Consider the following 13,593-nt stretch of genomic DNA (forward strand, 5'->3'; position numbering starts at 1 on the left):
TCCTGAGTGTGTGGACACGGATATTGTGGGAGCTTGTGGAAGTTCTCAATTAACCACTATGATTTCCTCAGTGAAATAAGAAGTGATGTCATAAGCTGAGAATAAGTATGGTTAAGGAGGTGCTGGGAAGAAGAGAGTAGAAAGTTCAACGTTTTCTATGAGAACCTGCCAGCAGATGCATTAGGTAAATATAGTAGAGTCAGCATGATTGACCCATGCAAGGTTAAATGGCATGCATTTGAAATGATTCTGGTTCGCTTCCTGGTGGGCAGGTCCGGATGAGGCAGAATTGGATTTAACAGTAAATCTAGAAAAGGGCATGGGAGTGTTGTAATGATGTATCCTGATGCTTAAGCTAGTAAGGAGGGAAATGAGGGAGTAAGGGTCAGTGGAAATGAAGTAAGATAATGGGTTATAGGTGCACAGGAGGTTAGCAGACTGTCGGGGCTGGGAAGGCAGGAGGTGTTGGGAGAAGAAAGGGATGCTGGGAGGTGAGATTGAGTTACTGATACTGAAAAGGTCTGAGCTGGGACACTGGGAGGCACTGGCTGAGGCTGAATGAACACTGAGTAAGAACTGGAAGGAAAATCATGCCAGAATCATGTTGAGAGCATGAGAGTAAGTAGGCATGATCCAGAGATGGCCAAGACCCCACCTCCGGCCCGTGGAGCCAAAGCCAAGTGCACTGAGTGGTGGGATGGAGGCAGCTCCCAGAGCCCATGTGCTCTGTCCCCATGTCCTCAATCAGCAAGGTCAGGTGGCAGCTGGAAATCAGCCACCAGGAGAGTACTAACTTGAGAGACATCAGCAGAGCAGCTCATCCGCTCCAGCCGGTCCCCCAGAGCTGGTTGACCAGCAGCCCACTGGCGGTGGGAGAGGAAACTAGCCACCTCTTGAAAGGTACATGGGAGCAGCCCCCTTAGGAGACCCGGGCTTGGGTTAGAGTGAGGCAAAGGGCTTACTCACTCACAGTAGAGGCTGAAGTCAGGGAGACTTGGGGAAGGACTGACCCCAAGATCTACCCGGCGTGGGGAAGAGGTTGGTGGGGGGAGGTGGGCGGATCCTGACAGGAATTAAAGTGCAGAGAATAAGGGATGACCAGAGCTGTAGGGGCTGCCACGAACAAGGATAAAGACCTCATGAGATTAGTCCTTACGGCTCTGGTGGGGGCCTTGCAAGGTGCCCACAGAAATGACAGCTTTACTGGCTTAATGCACAAGGAGCAAAATCCACGTGGCTCTAAGAGAATTGGAGAGCACCCCCAGCCCAGGGGGGAACCGGGACAGGCCGTGAAGACTCAGAGGCAAGGTGAGGCAGGCAAAGCTGTGGGAGAGACAGGGGCCCCTGGGGGTCAGTGGCCAGTGACCAAAAATCCTGCGGTGACCGAGAGATCACAGGCCCTTCGGCCAGTGACCGAAGCCCTGGGGCCTGTGATCTCTCGGTCACCACAGGATTTTCAGCACAAGTCAGAGTTGCTCTGGAAGGATCCTGTGAGGCAGGAAAAGAGTGCTAAGAAAGCCTGTGTATTTGGAGACTATTTGGGGATGTGTTTGGAGAAGAAACCTCCATCTTCCCATGGGTGGAGGCAGCAGAATTCTAGGAAACACTGGATCTCATTCACCTGGGTTGACTTTTCCCCCTTCACGGTGTATTTCTTTGTGCACAGGAAGCAACGCGAGTTCTGGTGGTCTCAGCCATACCAGCCCCCCAGCAGTCTCAAACCCACCATATGTGAGTGTGCTGATACCTTGAACCCAGTGTGTGCACCACGGGGAAGCCTGCTCCTTCTCTCCCAGGGCTGTCTTCCTGCCCGGGAGAGGATCCCTAAATGGCCCCCTGCCCAGATAACCTCCTTCGGCCATCTGAAGTCCTTCTCTGCAACTCCTTTCCTTTGGCTTTAGAAGACAATGAAAATAAATGTTCCAATGTTGATGACACCTTCCGGGATGGCTCCCCAGCTTGGAGTCCCCCGCGATCTCTGCAGCTAGCACGCACCTTATAGCCGTGCTGGCAAGGGAAGCATGGGGGTGTGTGTCAATTTCACACTCTTCAGAAGCTCTGCTAAGCAGCGATATCTGTGTTTGATGAATAAACGTGCGACTGAATTATTACTTAATCGAGGCTGCTTGTTCGCTAGACAGTATTATTCAAATGGCAGCAGAGGGGAATAAGGCATCCACAGTGACAAATGCTTGTAAACTCCTTTCTGCCTTAATAGGTGGGGCTGCCCCATGGCAGAGCTCAGTGGGGACCGGCTGGATGAGGTCCTTCAGAAATGGCCCTCACCCCCGGCCCCTGGAAAGGGGGGAAGGATGGGGATGGGGCCCCAGGCGGAGGGAGAGGCGCCTTGCAGGAGGCTGTACGGGGAGAACGCAGACAGTAGTGTCGGTGTCACAGATGAGCCCGCGGCCAGTCCTTGGTCACTTTATTACTCACTTGTCTCGGCCCCACATTGGGTTTTCTTTTCTTTTTCTTTTGAAACCTTGTGATGACAACTACAGAGAGAGTTTTGAAAGAAGAAAATGCTCTCATGATTCCTTCGTCCAGGCAGTGTTTCCATATGGCCTTACGGATACATATCTTACAGGCTTCCGCGGACAGCTGGAGTACTGCTTCCTATCTTTTTATAACCTAAAATTTTATGAGAAACATTTTTCATGATATGATTGTCATAGTGGTATTTTAGTTATTTCCCCCGTGTTTTGGAAAAGTTTTTTGGTTTTTTGTTTTTGTTTTTTTACCAAACCAGATTGAAGTGCTTCTTTAATTCGGTTTCCTACTTCATTTCTCAAAGGACCGTGGAAAAGCTGCTGAAGAAACTGATCTAGCATGACCCCTTGGGTGATGTTTAATTTGCTTGTGTAGCCCAAGTGCGATTTACGTTAGACTTTTGGAAAAGTCCATCCTGAAAAAGAATTTGCAGCCCCTATTACTATACTCCGGTATCTCTGAGTCTAAGAGTCCCAAGGCCGGAGCCGCTGATTTGAAGGGTCGCCTCTCACAGGGTTGTTTCTGATGGAGTGTGATCAGTTTCTAAACTATTAGGTCATTTCTTTTCTTTTTAACTGTTGAAGATGGTGCTGCCATAGTATTATTTTGTATCTTTCTGTTTAATGTTACCATAGGGAGAAAATAATCTCAGGGAAAGGATATTGAGTGCAGAGATATAGGCAACTTATATTTATTTAAGTTTATACCTTAACTTTATTTATTATTTAACTTAAGGAAAAGTTAACTTTATTTAACTTTAAGGAAAAATTTGCAGATCACTATTAAAAATATCTTTACTGAAGATGGACATACACTTGAATCGTCTTTCTGTTTTCTTCCTCCCTCCCTCGCTCTGTCCTTTCCTCCATCCCTTCCTTCCTTTCTTTCTCTTTCCTTCCCCCCTTCCCCCTCCCTTTCTTCCTCCCTCCCTTCCTTTTATTCCAGTCAAATTTTGCGTTCCTAAAATATAACGCAAGTGAATTAACTCAGAAATGAGTAGAACACAACACTTACAGAACTTTAGGGTGGAAAGGGAGTGGACTTGCCAGAAGCAAGTTCTCCATTTCCAACAAGATTCATAAATGAATTAGTTTCTATAGGATGTTTGTTTATCATTCCGTTACCAAATCTCTACCAAATTTCTATAGATTAAGCCCAGAATATCAATTGCTATAATTTTGGCACTTCACTTTTCTTATTATAAGTTAACCTGAAAAACTATAGCATTAACCAACGTGCTGTCTTTTTTTCTGCTTCCAATATTTGTACCCAGCAATTTCTATGGAAGAAGGTAAGAAATGGTATTTGAAAAAACAAACAAAAAACCTCACCTCCAAAGTCTTACAGAAATTTTGTGTAGTTTTCTTAATTTACTTCCATGCAGTTTAGCTATTTATTAAGCTCTTCCTGTATACCTAGTAGTGGGCCAGTCACTAATATCCTAATTTGTAAAAAAGATGTCAGTAAACAGAGAGCACACATGATATAATTGTCCTAAGACTGAGGAATAGGAGAAAAGAGAGATTACATTTAGATGCAGCTCGTGGTAAAAATTCAATAAAAGTTGTGACACTGGTTCACTGTTTTGTGTCAACTGTTTTAGACACACGGTCTTAAAAATAACCCCGTAAGGAATTGTGATCATTCCCATTTTATGGATGAAAAGATTGAGGTGGAGAGAAAGTAAGAGTTTTGGGAGGTGTTGCAGGCAGTGTAGTCTCGATTGAAGCTTCCGTCTGGAGGGCGCTGCCTGAAGGGACAATGGAAATTCCAGTTGTTATTTCTCCTTCTCCAAGCCCAGACACGCAGGGGACTCATTATGATGCCAAACACACACACACTCACAAAAGCAAGAAAGCAAGGTGCCATCTGCTTGTGGAGGGGGAGAGAAGGAAGAGGAGCAGTCCCCTAGCTACTCCCCTATTTCAGTTCTGAAATTAGAAAGAGCACAGGGAACATGGGCAGGCTTTGGAGAGCCTGGGTCTCTGTGGGCTTGGTGGGTAACAAACCCACTGTCTTAGTCTGCTCAGGGCACCATCACAAGACACCACAGACTGGGTGTCTTGAACAACAGACACTTATTTTTTCACAGTTCTGAAAGCCTGAAGTCTAAAATCAAGGTTCAGTGGGTCTGCTTTCTGGTGTTGCAGAAAGAAGTTCCTGTCCTTTTGGGCTAGGACCCCAATAGTATGACCTCCTTCAACCTTAAAGGCCCTGTCTCCAAATATGGCTGTACTGGGGGCTAGAACTTCAACATACAAATTCAGGAGGGATACAAATCAGTCCATAACACCTACCTGTGCCAACGGTATGGAATTGTTGATTTTGAGAGAGTAAAATCAGTGTTTTAGATCCCAGAGTTGCAAGTTAGAAAAATCAGGGTTCCTTGTGCTGTTTTTAGAAATTCACTCCTGTTCTCTGTAAAACAGGAATACTAATTGTAGTTTTTCTTCGCTTAGAAAACAAAAACAAAAACACATAAAACCTCTAGTGATGTCTTAGGAACTAATGGATCAGCTGTTATTATAAAATACTGACCTGAAAAATAATCTCTCAATAAATGGAAGGAATTGAATGGTAGCTATGGTATCCATAAGCAAAGGCCCAGAGGAGACCTGATGATGGCTACTCTAATGCGGGTACAAGACATGCGAAGGAAAGAAGTAGATAACAGCCTTCAAATTTGGGCTTGGGTTATGTTGTAGAGGGTTTTGGATATTAGGATAGGATGGGTGGTTTTAAAAATTATATTCTCTTATCCTGTTATGGATATCTCAGCTAAAGGTACAAATAGTTAACATTTATTGAGCACTTAGCATCTGTCTTAGCTTTTCATATATTATCTCAGTGAATCCTCTCTTATATGGTAGGTATTTCTACCATGTCCATTTATAGATAGAAAACTGAAGCTTTAGATAAACTAATTGGCTCACTCAAAAAGATGATGCTTTTTTTTTTTTTTAGATTTTATTTATTTGTCAGAGAGAGAGAGAGAGAGAGAGCACAAGCAAGCGGAGCAACAGCAGGAAGCAGACTCCCTGCTGAGCAGAGAGCCTGATGTGGGACTCGATCTCAGGACCCTGGGATCATGATCTGAGCCAAAGGCAGTCACTTAACTGACTGAGTTACCCAGATGTCCCAAAAAGCTGATGCTTTTAAAATTTTTACCATTTTATGTTATGTAGCCTTCTATACCATAGATTTTCATTTTCATTTATTACAGTGGAGTCCTTTTTTCTCTCTCCGAGTGAGCGAGCATGAGGAATAGTTGTAAGAGTATCGTTTTCGTAAAATGGTCTTTCACTGACATAAGTCTATACATTGGGAATTTTGTTTGTGGTACGGATACATTTTAAGTTCTGTTTTTCCCTTTCCATCCTCTTTTAGATGACATGAAAATTGATGAGAAGTGTGTGGAAGCAGGTAACATTTCCTCTTGACAGATTTACCACCAGAAGGAATATGAAACGTCTTAGCTGTAGATTTTCTGAAGCAGAGTTAGCCAAATGGGGCCACAGGCCTTTCCTCTGGAAGTAATGTGTAAAATGAACCCCTCCTCTCCCATGGTCCTGGCACTTGGAAGGGAGGCACAGCTATGAGAAGTTCTCCAGGCTCCAAACCAACCTTCTAGAAAGTGTTCTAGAAAGGAGTGTCTTGGAAATGATCACAGGAACACTTAGTAATACTCAGGGGTTACGTTCAGTAACATTCAGGCGGAATGTCTGGAAACCGCCATGCTCTTTGTAAAATACTATAAAATATTGAAATGCCAATTTTTAAAAAGCAACATATATTTTTTGTTATTGTTTGGTAACATCTGATAGATTCCAGTATAGATAATTAGTAGTGGGTTCCAAATTTTTGAGAAATGTATGAAAACTTTTTATGTTTCTACACTTAATTATTTTTGGAAGTTGGGAAAAGATCTCCCAAGTTTAGTGGCAGAACTAAGATTGGCTAAAGGATCAGGAGGGTAACGTTGAGAGACTACTAGAAAGGCTTTAGTCTGAGAGGTGAATTTGTCTTGGCTTTCTGGGCTCATCTAGTTTTTAGAAATTAAAGAGCAATATGAAATCTTTAAATAGTGGATATTTCAAAGATTCATATATACTTCCCAGAACAACTACAAAATAATGCTGACACCATGTTTATCCTATCAAGTATACATTCTGTTTTTTTAAAAACTTCCACCAATATTCATTTCTTTCTCCAATTTAAATCTTTTATTAGGTAATATGTTCACGTGCTTTAAAATTCAAAAACTACAAAAGTATTGAGTTCCTCCTGTTCCCTGCTCCCCCACTCAGTTTTATTTCTTGAGGCAATACATGCTCTCAATTTCTTGCTGATCCCTCCAGACATATTCTGTGCATATAAAAACAATGCTGTATATTTTTTTCTCCTCTCCCCACCATCATCCTCACCATTTTTTAAAAAAACACCTTTTAAAAAAACAAGACTTTTTTGATGGTACACACTACACGCTGTTCTGTTCATGGCTTTTTTTCCTTAGTGTTATCTATGATTTCATCCTAGCCCTTAAAGAGCCTCCTCATTTGTTTTTAATAGCTTATTGGTGAGGTAAATTATTGTGCATTTATGCAATCACTTACCCAAAGACATTTGAGTTATGGCCAGTCTTTTCTATTACAAGCAGTGCTACGATGAACAGCATTGCAAACACATTGTCTCACACCTGGCTGAGTGTGTTCTCAGTGCACTATGGTCTGATCCAAGGACACACGCTTTGGTAATGTCGCTACATACTTCAAACTGCTCTCCACATACATTTTCATTTCTTAGTCCTTAATATCTCTTTAAACTACTAATAAGAACTGTGTGGGTTTTTTTTTTTTTAATATTTTATTTATTTAGGCAGAGAGAGACAGAGTGAGAGAGAGAACACAAGCAGGGGGAGTGGGAGAGGGAGAAGCAAGCTTCCCACTGAGCAAAGATCCTGATGTGGGGCTTGATCCCAGGACCCTGGGACCATGACTTGAGTCCAAGGCAGACGTTTAATGACTGAGCCACCCAGGTGCTCCACTAATGAGAACTGTTTAACTGATGAGGAAGTTGATTTATACAGAATCTTTCCTTGACACCTAAACAAGCCTATCCAGTCAAACCATTTATATACTCTTTCTCCACACCACACTCCTGTTGCCTATGCCCTACCCCCTCCAAAATCTTCAGGTGGGGAGATCCCCCTTCCCCCTGCAAGCCTTCTCACTGCAACCCTGTGTGCTGTCTGATGTCCACTGGCACTTCCTGTGACATTCTACCTTTCCCTCCCCTGAGCCTCTTTTACATTCTCTTTATTCTCTTCTATTTTATTTATTCTAAGCTCCTGCAGCACCCATGCTTGCTGTTGTAACTCCACTGCTTAACACCATGTATCTCATTTAAGGTTCTAATATGCCAGAGAGACCCCATAGACTTGGCCTTGATTTAGGAAAGAATTTCAAGAAGCTGGTGTGTCTGCAGAAGCATAGGGTTGGGGAATTAGACTATTAAAATATAGACTCAGTACAGATAGTACTATAATCACACTTTTGGTGTTTTTTTTCTCCATGGGAAACCATAGATGAAGAAACATTTGAATCCGGTAAGTAAAAAATGAGTCTTTGGTTTTGATTTTTAAGAGTCTGTTCTACATTTTGGTATATTTAAACCCACATTTAGGGACATCATATGATGATTGTTTAAACATCTCAACAGTATGGTTGTGAGATATTATATGCTTCGCCCTCATTGGTGCTTCTTATGAGGGACACTTGGGGGCTCTGTGGGATGGACAGATGGAGCTGGGAAGTATGCACATAACCAGATAACTTCCCACTTACGTTGATTCTAAATTCCCCGTTTTTAGTTAGATAGTTGGTCTGTTTATTTGTCAGAGAGAGAGAGAGGGAGGGAGGGAGTACAGGCAGGGGGAGCAGCAGCAGGAGAGGGAGAAGCAGATTCCACTGGACAGGTGGCTCCGTGTTCGGGACTGGCTTAATTTTTATTGCCTCTGGATCATAGTCCTCCTTTGCGCTATGTTCAACTCCTCATTTTTCTGGAAGACAGTCTACACACGAACACCGTGGCTGAGGCCCAGAGGTATTTGTGGTGTCCGTGGACAGAGAGGCGGTCCGGGGGAGTGGGTAAAGCCAGGGACTGGAGCCAGGCTGTCCCAGTAGAATCCCGCTCTGTTACTCATTTCTTGTGGGTCCTCCTTCACTTCACCCCTCTGCCCCACGTCTAAAGCAGGAAAAATAACTTATACAAGTAAAGTGCTTAGGATATAAGCGGTACACGAGCACAGCTAGCATTGCTCGGCCTCTCGCTCTGGATGGGCATTCCGCAGCCATGGCTCTAATCACTGCAGAGGAACGCGTGCAGCCCCCCTTAGTTACTGGGCGGTGCCCCTTCCGGACCCCTCTTAGTCAAAAGATTGAGAATGCCCCTGTACCTTCTGAACCCAACTCACTGAGGAGGTCATTTAAGGAACAATGAGCCCCCACCTGGCAGGTTTCCTAAGTAAGTATCTCTTGATATTTATTCATGATGCTTAATTCTGTTACTTAGAGCTCTCAGTGGGTCCTTCCGTCTCTTTGGTTTGGGGCTCAACTCTTCTCTGAATGTGGTACCCTGTGACCTCCTCGCATTTTTCCAGGGGCTGTTGATATAGTCTAATTAGGAATGCCATTAAAAACAAAGCAATAGGGGTGCCTGGGTGGCTCAGTCATTAAGTGTCTGCCTTCGGCTCAGGTCATGATCTCAGGGTCCTGGGATCGAGCCCCGCATCGGGCTCTCTGCTCAGCAGGGAGCCTGCTCCCCCCTCTCTCTGCCTGCCTCTCTGCCTACTTATGATCTCTCTCTCTGTCAAATAAATAAATTTAAAACAACAACAACAACAACAACAAAAACAAAGCAATAGAGAAGATGGGTGTTTTAAGACATCTAGAAAATGCTTTGTGTTCAGTTCCCCCTGTCTCCAGTGGGCCAGCTGGAGAAGGCTGTGTGTCACTGGACCCAGTGAGAGGTAAAGAAGGAGGATGCTCAGGCCAGAGGCTGCTGTAGTCCCTGCCTGAGGGCCACTTCACAGGACTGTGTCTGGCCTCTGGGAGAGGAGAGAGGAGGCTCACAGCAGTTGCCTTCCTGTAATTTCTCTCTCCCAAGCCCTATTTTGTGCTGACCAGTAAAGAGAAGTCTCCCCAGACAAAAAGCCCTCGGGGAGAATGGAGGTAAGTTGCAGAAAAAGTTATTGTTCCCTGAGCAGCGCAGTTGGTCCAATGAGTCCCCAGTCCCCAGCTGTATGTCGCTCATTCACCTTCCCAGGCCGACCTGAGTTACAGCCTGCTCTAGGGGTGACCTGAATGCCTCGCTTTTGTGTTGGTCTTTATTGGCTGGCCAACTTGACCTTCTCAAAGGCTTAACTTTTTCCTGTTTCTTCACTCATGCAAATATCAGAGGAGCTTTCAGAAGGTAATTGTTTGTTTTCATGTCCTGGACAAGCCACCTGGAGCTATAGTTAAGATCTTGCAGTGCTTCAATGTGCGTGCATGACAGGATACATTTTAAGATAATATATTTTAAGGGTGAAATTAGTGGTGAGATATTCAATTTCATAGAAAAATATTTAAAAATGAACAATGAAAGTAGTTAAGCTATGAATATATCCTTAATTGAGCACTTCCGTAAGAGACTCTTAACTACAGAGAACAAACGGAGGGTTGCTGGAGGGGAGATGGGTGGGGGGATGGGTTAAATGGGGGATGGGTATCAAGGAGTGTACTTGTTGTGTTGAGAACTGGGTGTATATGTAAGGATAAATCACTAAATTCTGCTCCTGAAACCAATGTTACACGATATGTTAGCTAAGTAGAATTTAAATAAAAAATTGAAAAAGAAAAAAAAATCTAAAAAAAAAAACTTACTGACATATTTCAGTTAGAAAAATGTGCTTACTTATCAGACGATGGGATTGATATTGGTGTGTTTTCTTTGTATTTTAAGATATGTTTTTTAAAAAGTTAAGAAGAAAAGGTTGTATATATTAATTCATTCTACAGACAATGGCTCTTTATATATTTCCATGATCAGAACAGAGTTGCATAAGTGAAAAGGAACATATATTTGTAAAAAGTAATTTGAAAATGGCATTTTTATAACAGCTTTTTTTTTTTTTCCTGGAGTTTTAAGAATTTTTCTGAGACCCCAGTAGAAGCAGAGGTGGAGTTTAAATAAGTTCTAGGTGCTTCAGTGCCCCTGGGATCAGTGTTCCTCACCCTTGTCCCTCAGATTCCTGGACAGTCAGAAACAATTGGCAACTATAGAGCAAATACTAATTTTGTACAGAATAAACCATTTTGTCAGGGAGAAAATAAAAGCCCATCTTTAACAAAAGGACTAATTATAGGTCCTGCAGAACACCATTTCTACAGTTGAAGCCAAAGCCAGTTTACCTGTTCCCCTCTTTAAGACAGTATTCTTTGGGCCTGTTTAACAATGTATACCTAATTTTTATTTGTTTTTCTGTGACTCAGTATCTTTCTTGTCACTTTAAACCAGTGTAAAATAGCTTTTTGTTTCAATTGTACTTGACAGAATATATTCAGTGTTTTGGTAAAATTCTGAAGAGTTTTCACATAGTTTGGTGCATATGAGAGACTGGAAAATGGCAAGAAGCCATTCAAGGTGAATTCAGCTGTGCTGACTTCTACTGAAATGTGTCACTTGCAGATCTGAAGATAATTTCATGCCCCTGTTCTAAGTAAACTTCTCCTTCTCCTTCACATATTCTGTTCGGGCCATTCTCTGTGTTCCAGACAAGGAGGAATTTGTTGGCTCTGGTCAGAAGTTCTTTATCGGTAGGTAATGATTAATAAGAGGCCAGTCATTGTCACTTGTCAAGTTTTATTCATACCTTCTTGACTCTTCTGAAAGCTTCTTTTGCCAATGAACATTTCCAGACTTGTTCTTTGTTCTGCTTTCCCTCTATCCTCCAACTCCTTTTTTGGATCAATATTCTGCTGTGTTGATCATTCATTACAATTCATCTGTTTTCCACTGGATATGTCTTAATTATTCATTACCAATCTTTGGTTCTCTTCCAGACTGTTCCATGACATACTTATTTTACTCAAAAGAGACCCATTCTCTGACTACTAAACTTGGTTTTAATGGCCACATTTCTGTCAACTGGGCAGAACTTTCTGAAGGGCCCATTTAAAGGCTCACGCATACCCATGCTGAGCCTCCTCCAAGAGACAGCAGGGTCTGTAAAGTGAAATGTTGGTTCCTCAGGCCTGAATATACATTGGAATCATTGAGAGAGCTTTAAAAACAAAACAAAACAAAAAAAACCCATGAAGCCACTTTTCTGCATCTCTTTGGAATAACTCAGCCCCAATGCCATTAGGTAGGCCAAAGGAGCAGGTGTACACAAAGGTGGAGAAGCAGCAGCCTGGGGAGGGGCATCACCGAACTATGTGAGGAGAGTGTTTGTGCGGGGAACGTTGTTGACTGGTACAGGTTGTCAGGGCCAGAGCAAGGTGAGGAGGACTGTGGCCATCACTTGGGCTCTGACACCTCGCAGCCTCTACAAAGATGGCGTCCTCAACTCGCGTGGGCTCTGATACTTTCTGCTAGGTTGGCAACGTCACTCGTCCCTCATCCTGCACAGGTGCTCGTGACCAATACAGTAAGTAAATGTACTGAGGACAATTAGGTTTCTCAGTGTTAGAGAAAGGAGTTACACATGCGGCGAGGGTGGGGACAGGTGGCTGGAATGGATCCTGTGGTGTTGAGTTGGCATTGTAGGTATTGGTGTGAACTCATGGTGTTTGACATATATAGATAGATATAGTGCACGTGTGTGTGTGTGTGTGTGTGTGTGTGTGTGTGTTTATATACACAAAGAGTCCCGAGCTCTACCTCAGGGAAGGACTGGGAACAGCAACAGAGGACTTCTTCAGAAACATAAACCATGTCACACCCATTTCTCCACCACCCAGTGACTTCTCAGTCCACTTGAACCACAATCCAACACCGGGCTGGAGCCCGCGGCCACCTCCCCTGCTTCCTCTCCAGCCCCATTTCCTACCATTCTCCCTCCTGCTCACCACCCTGCCCCGCTCGGGCCTCCTTGTGCTTCCCCCTCATTCCTGGAGCCCTCTTTTCTCTGCACCTTAGCACTTGCTGTTCCCTTAGCCTGGGTCGCTTTTCCCCCAGACGCCTCCTCACCTGGCTCCAGGGCTTCACTCTCCCGCCCGCTCAACGTCAGCTTTTCACACACACTTTGCTTGAACCACCTGCCTGAGGAAGCACCGCCATCGCTCTCTATCCCCGGACCTTTCTAAGCACTTATTTTTATTGATGTGTTTACTTTCCTCTCTCCTCCTCCATGAAATGTAAACCAGGAGGAAACGGGTTTGAGGGGATCGGCCCCCGGGGGGCCCAGCACCCGGCGCATCCGGTGGGCAATGGGTGCCGCCGACGCAACACGGTGGGGCGGGGGTGCGGGGGGGTGCGTCCTGCTCTTCTTCCTTCGCGCGTCTTCCTTTCCGCCTTCAGACGGCCGCGAGGAAGCTCGGTCGCACTCGCCCACGGCAGCCCCCGAAGGCTCCGTCAGGCGTGCGGGGGGGACGTGCTGTCTCCTGGCTGCACGTGACGTCCCGTGCCTTCCCACCCTCGCAGCTGGCTTCCGCCGCAGCATGCGCCTTTGTCGCCGCAAGTCGCACCTGGGCCAGCTGCGCGCCGGGCTGGGCGGTGCGGGCGGCGGCCTCCCCGCGCCCGGCGCCCCCTACGAGGAGGTGGTCCGGTACCAGCGCCGCCCGTCGGAGCAGCACCGCCTCGTCGTGCTGGTCGGTACGTCCCTGCCCGCAGAGGCGCGTCTCCTTCTCGACACGGCAGTGTGGCCTTGGGAGTGGTGGCAACAGCAGCATTCTTTAGCGACTCCCATATAAACACCTTAAAAAAAAAAAAAAACCTGTTTTCTATGTATGTGTTTATAAATAAAACCGTGGTCCCACGCTTTTATGGACGACAGAGGAACGTCGTATGCCCGGTGCATGTGTACCGGCGTAATAACAGGCTGTATTATGTGAAGCTTGTCTT

General features: G+C 44.7%; 1 protein-coding gene across 1 annotated transcript in view; it reads left to right on the plus strand.

Annotated features, from left to right (window-relative positions):
* Nucleotides 1-13,593, plus strand: part of MPP4 (membrane palmitoylated protein 4) — a 35,505-nt gene that overhangs the window by 13,653 nt on the left and 8,259 nt on the right. Inside the window, exons 10-17 of the mRNA XM_032860068.1 lie at nucleotides 1,667-1,731; nucleotides 3,764-3,781; nucleotides 5,196-5,198; nucleotides 5,878-5,913; nucleotides 8,075-8,095; nucleotides 9,946-9,960; nucleotides 11,304-11,345; nucleotides 13,174-13,344. Of these exons, the coding sequence (XP_032715959.1) occupies nucleotides 1,667-1,731; nucleotides 3,764-3,781; nucleotides 5,196-5,198; nucleotides 5,878-5,913; nucleotides 8,075-8,095; nucleotides 9,946-9,960; nucleotides 11,304-11,345; nucleotides 13,174-13,344 (371 nt within the window). The remainder of the gene's footprint in view (nucleotides 1-1,666; nucleotides 1,732-3,763; nucleotides 3,782-5,195; nucleotides 5,199-5,877; nucleotides 5,914-8,074; nucleotides 8,096-9,945; nucleotides 9,961-11,303; nucleotides 11,346-13,173; nucleotides 13,345-13,593) is intronic.

Source organism: Lontra canadensis, unplaced genomic scaffold, assembly GCF_010015895.1.
Source record: "Lontra canadensis isolate GAN:19392208 unplaced genomic scaffold, GSC_riverotter_1.0 scaffold18, whole genome shotgun sequence".
Classification (NCBI taxonomy): Eukaryota; Metazoa; Chordata; class Mammalia; order Carnivora; family Mustelidae; genus Lontra; species Lontra canadensis.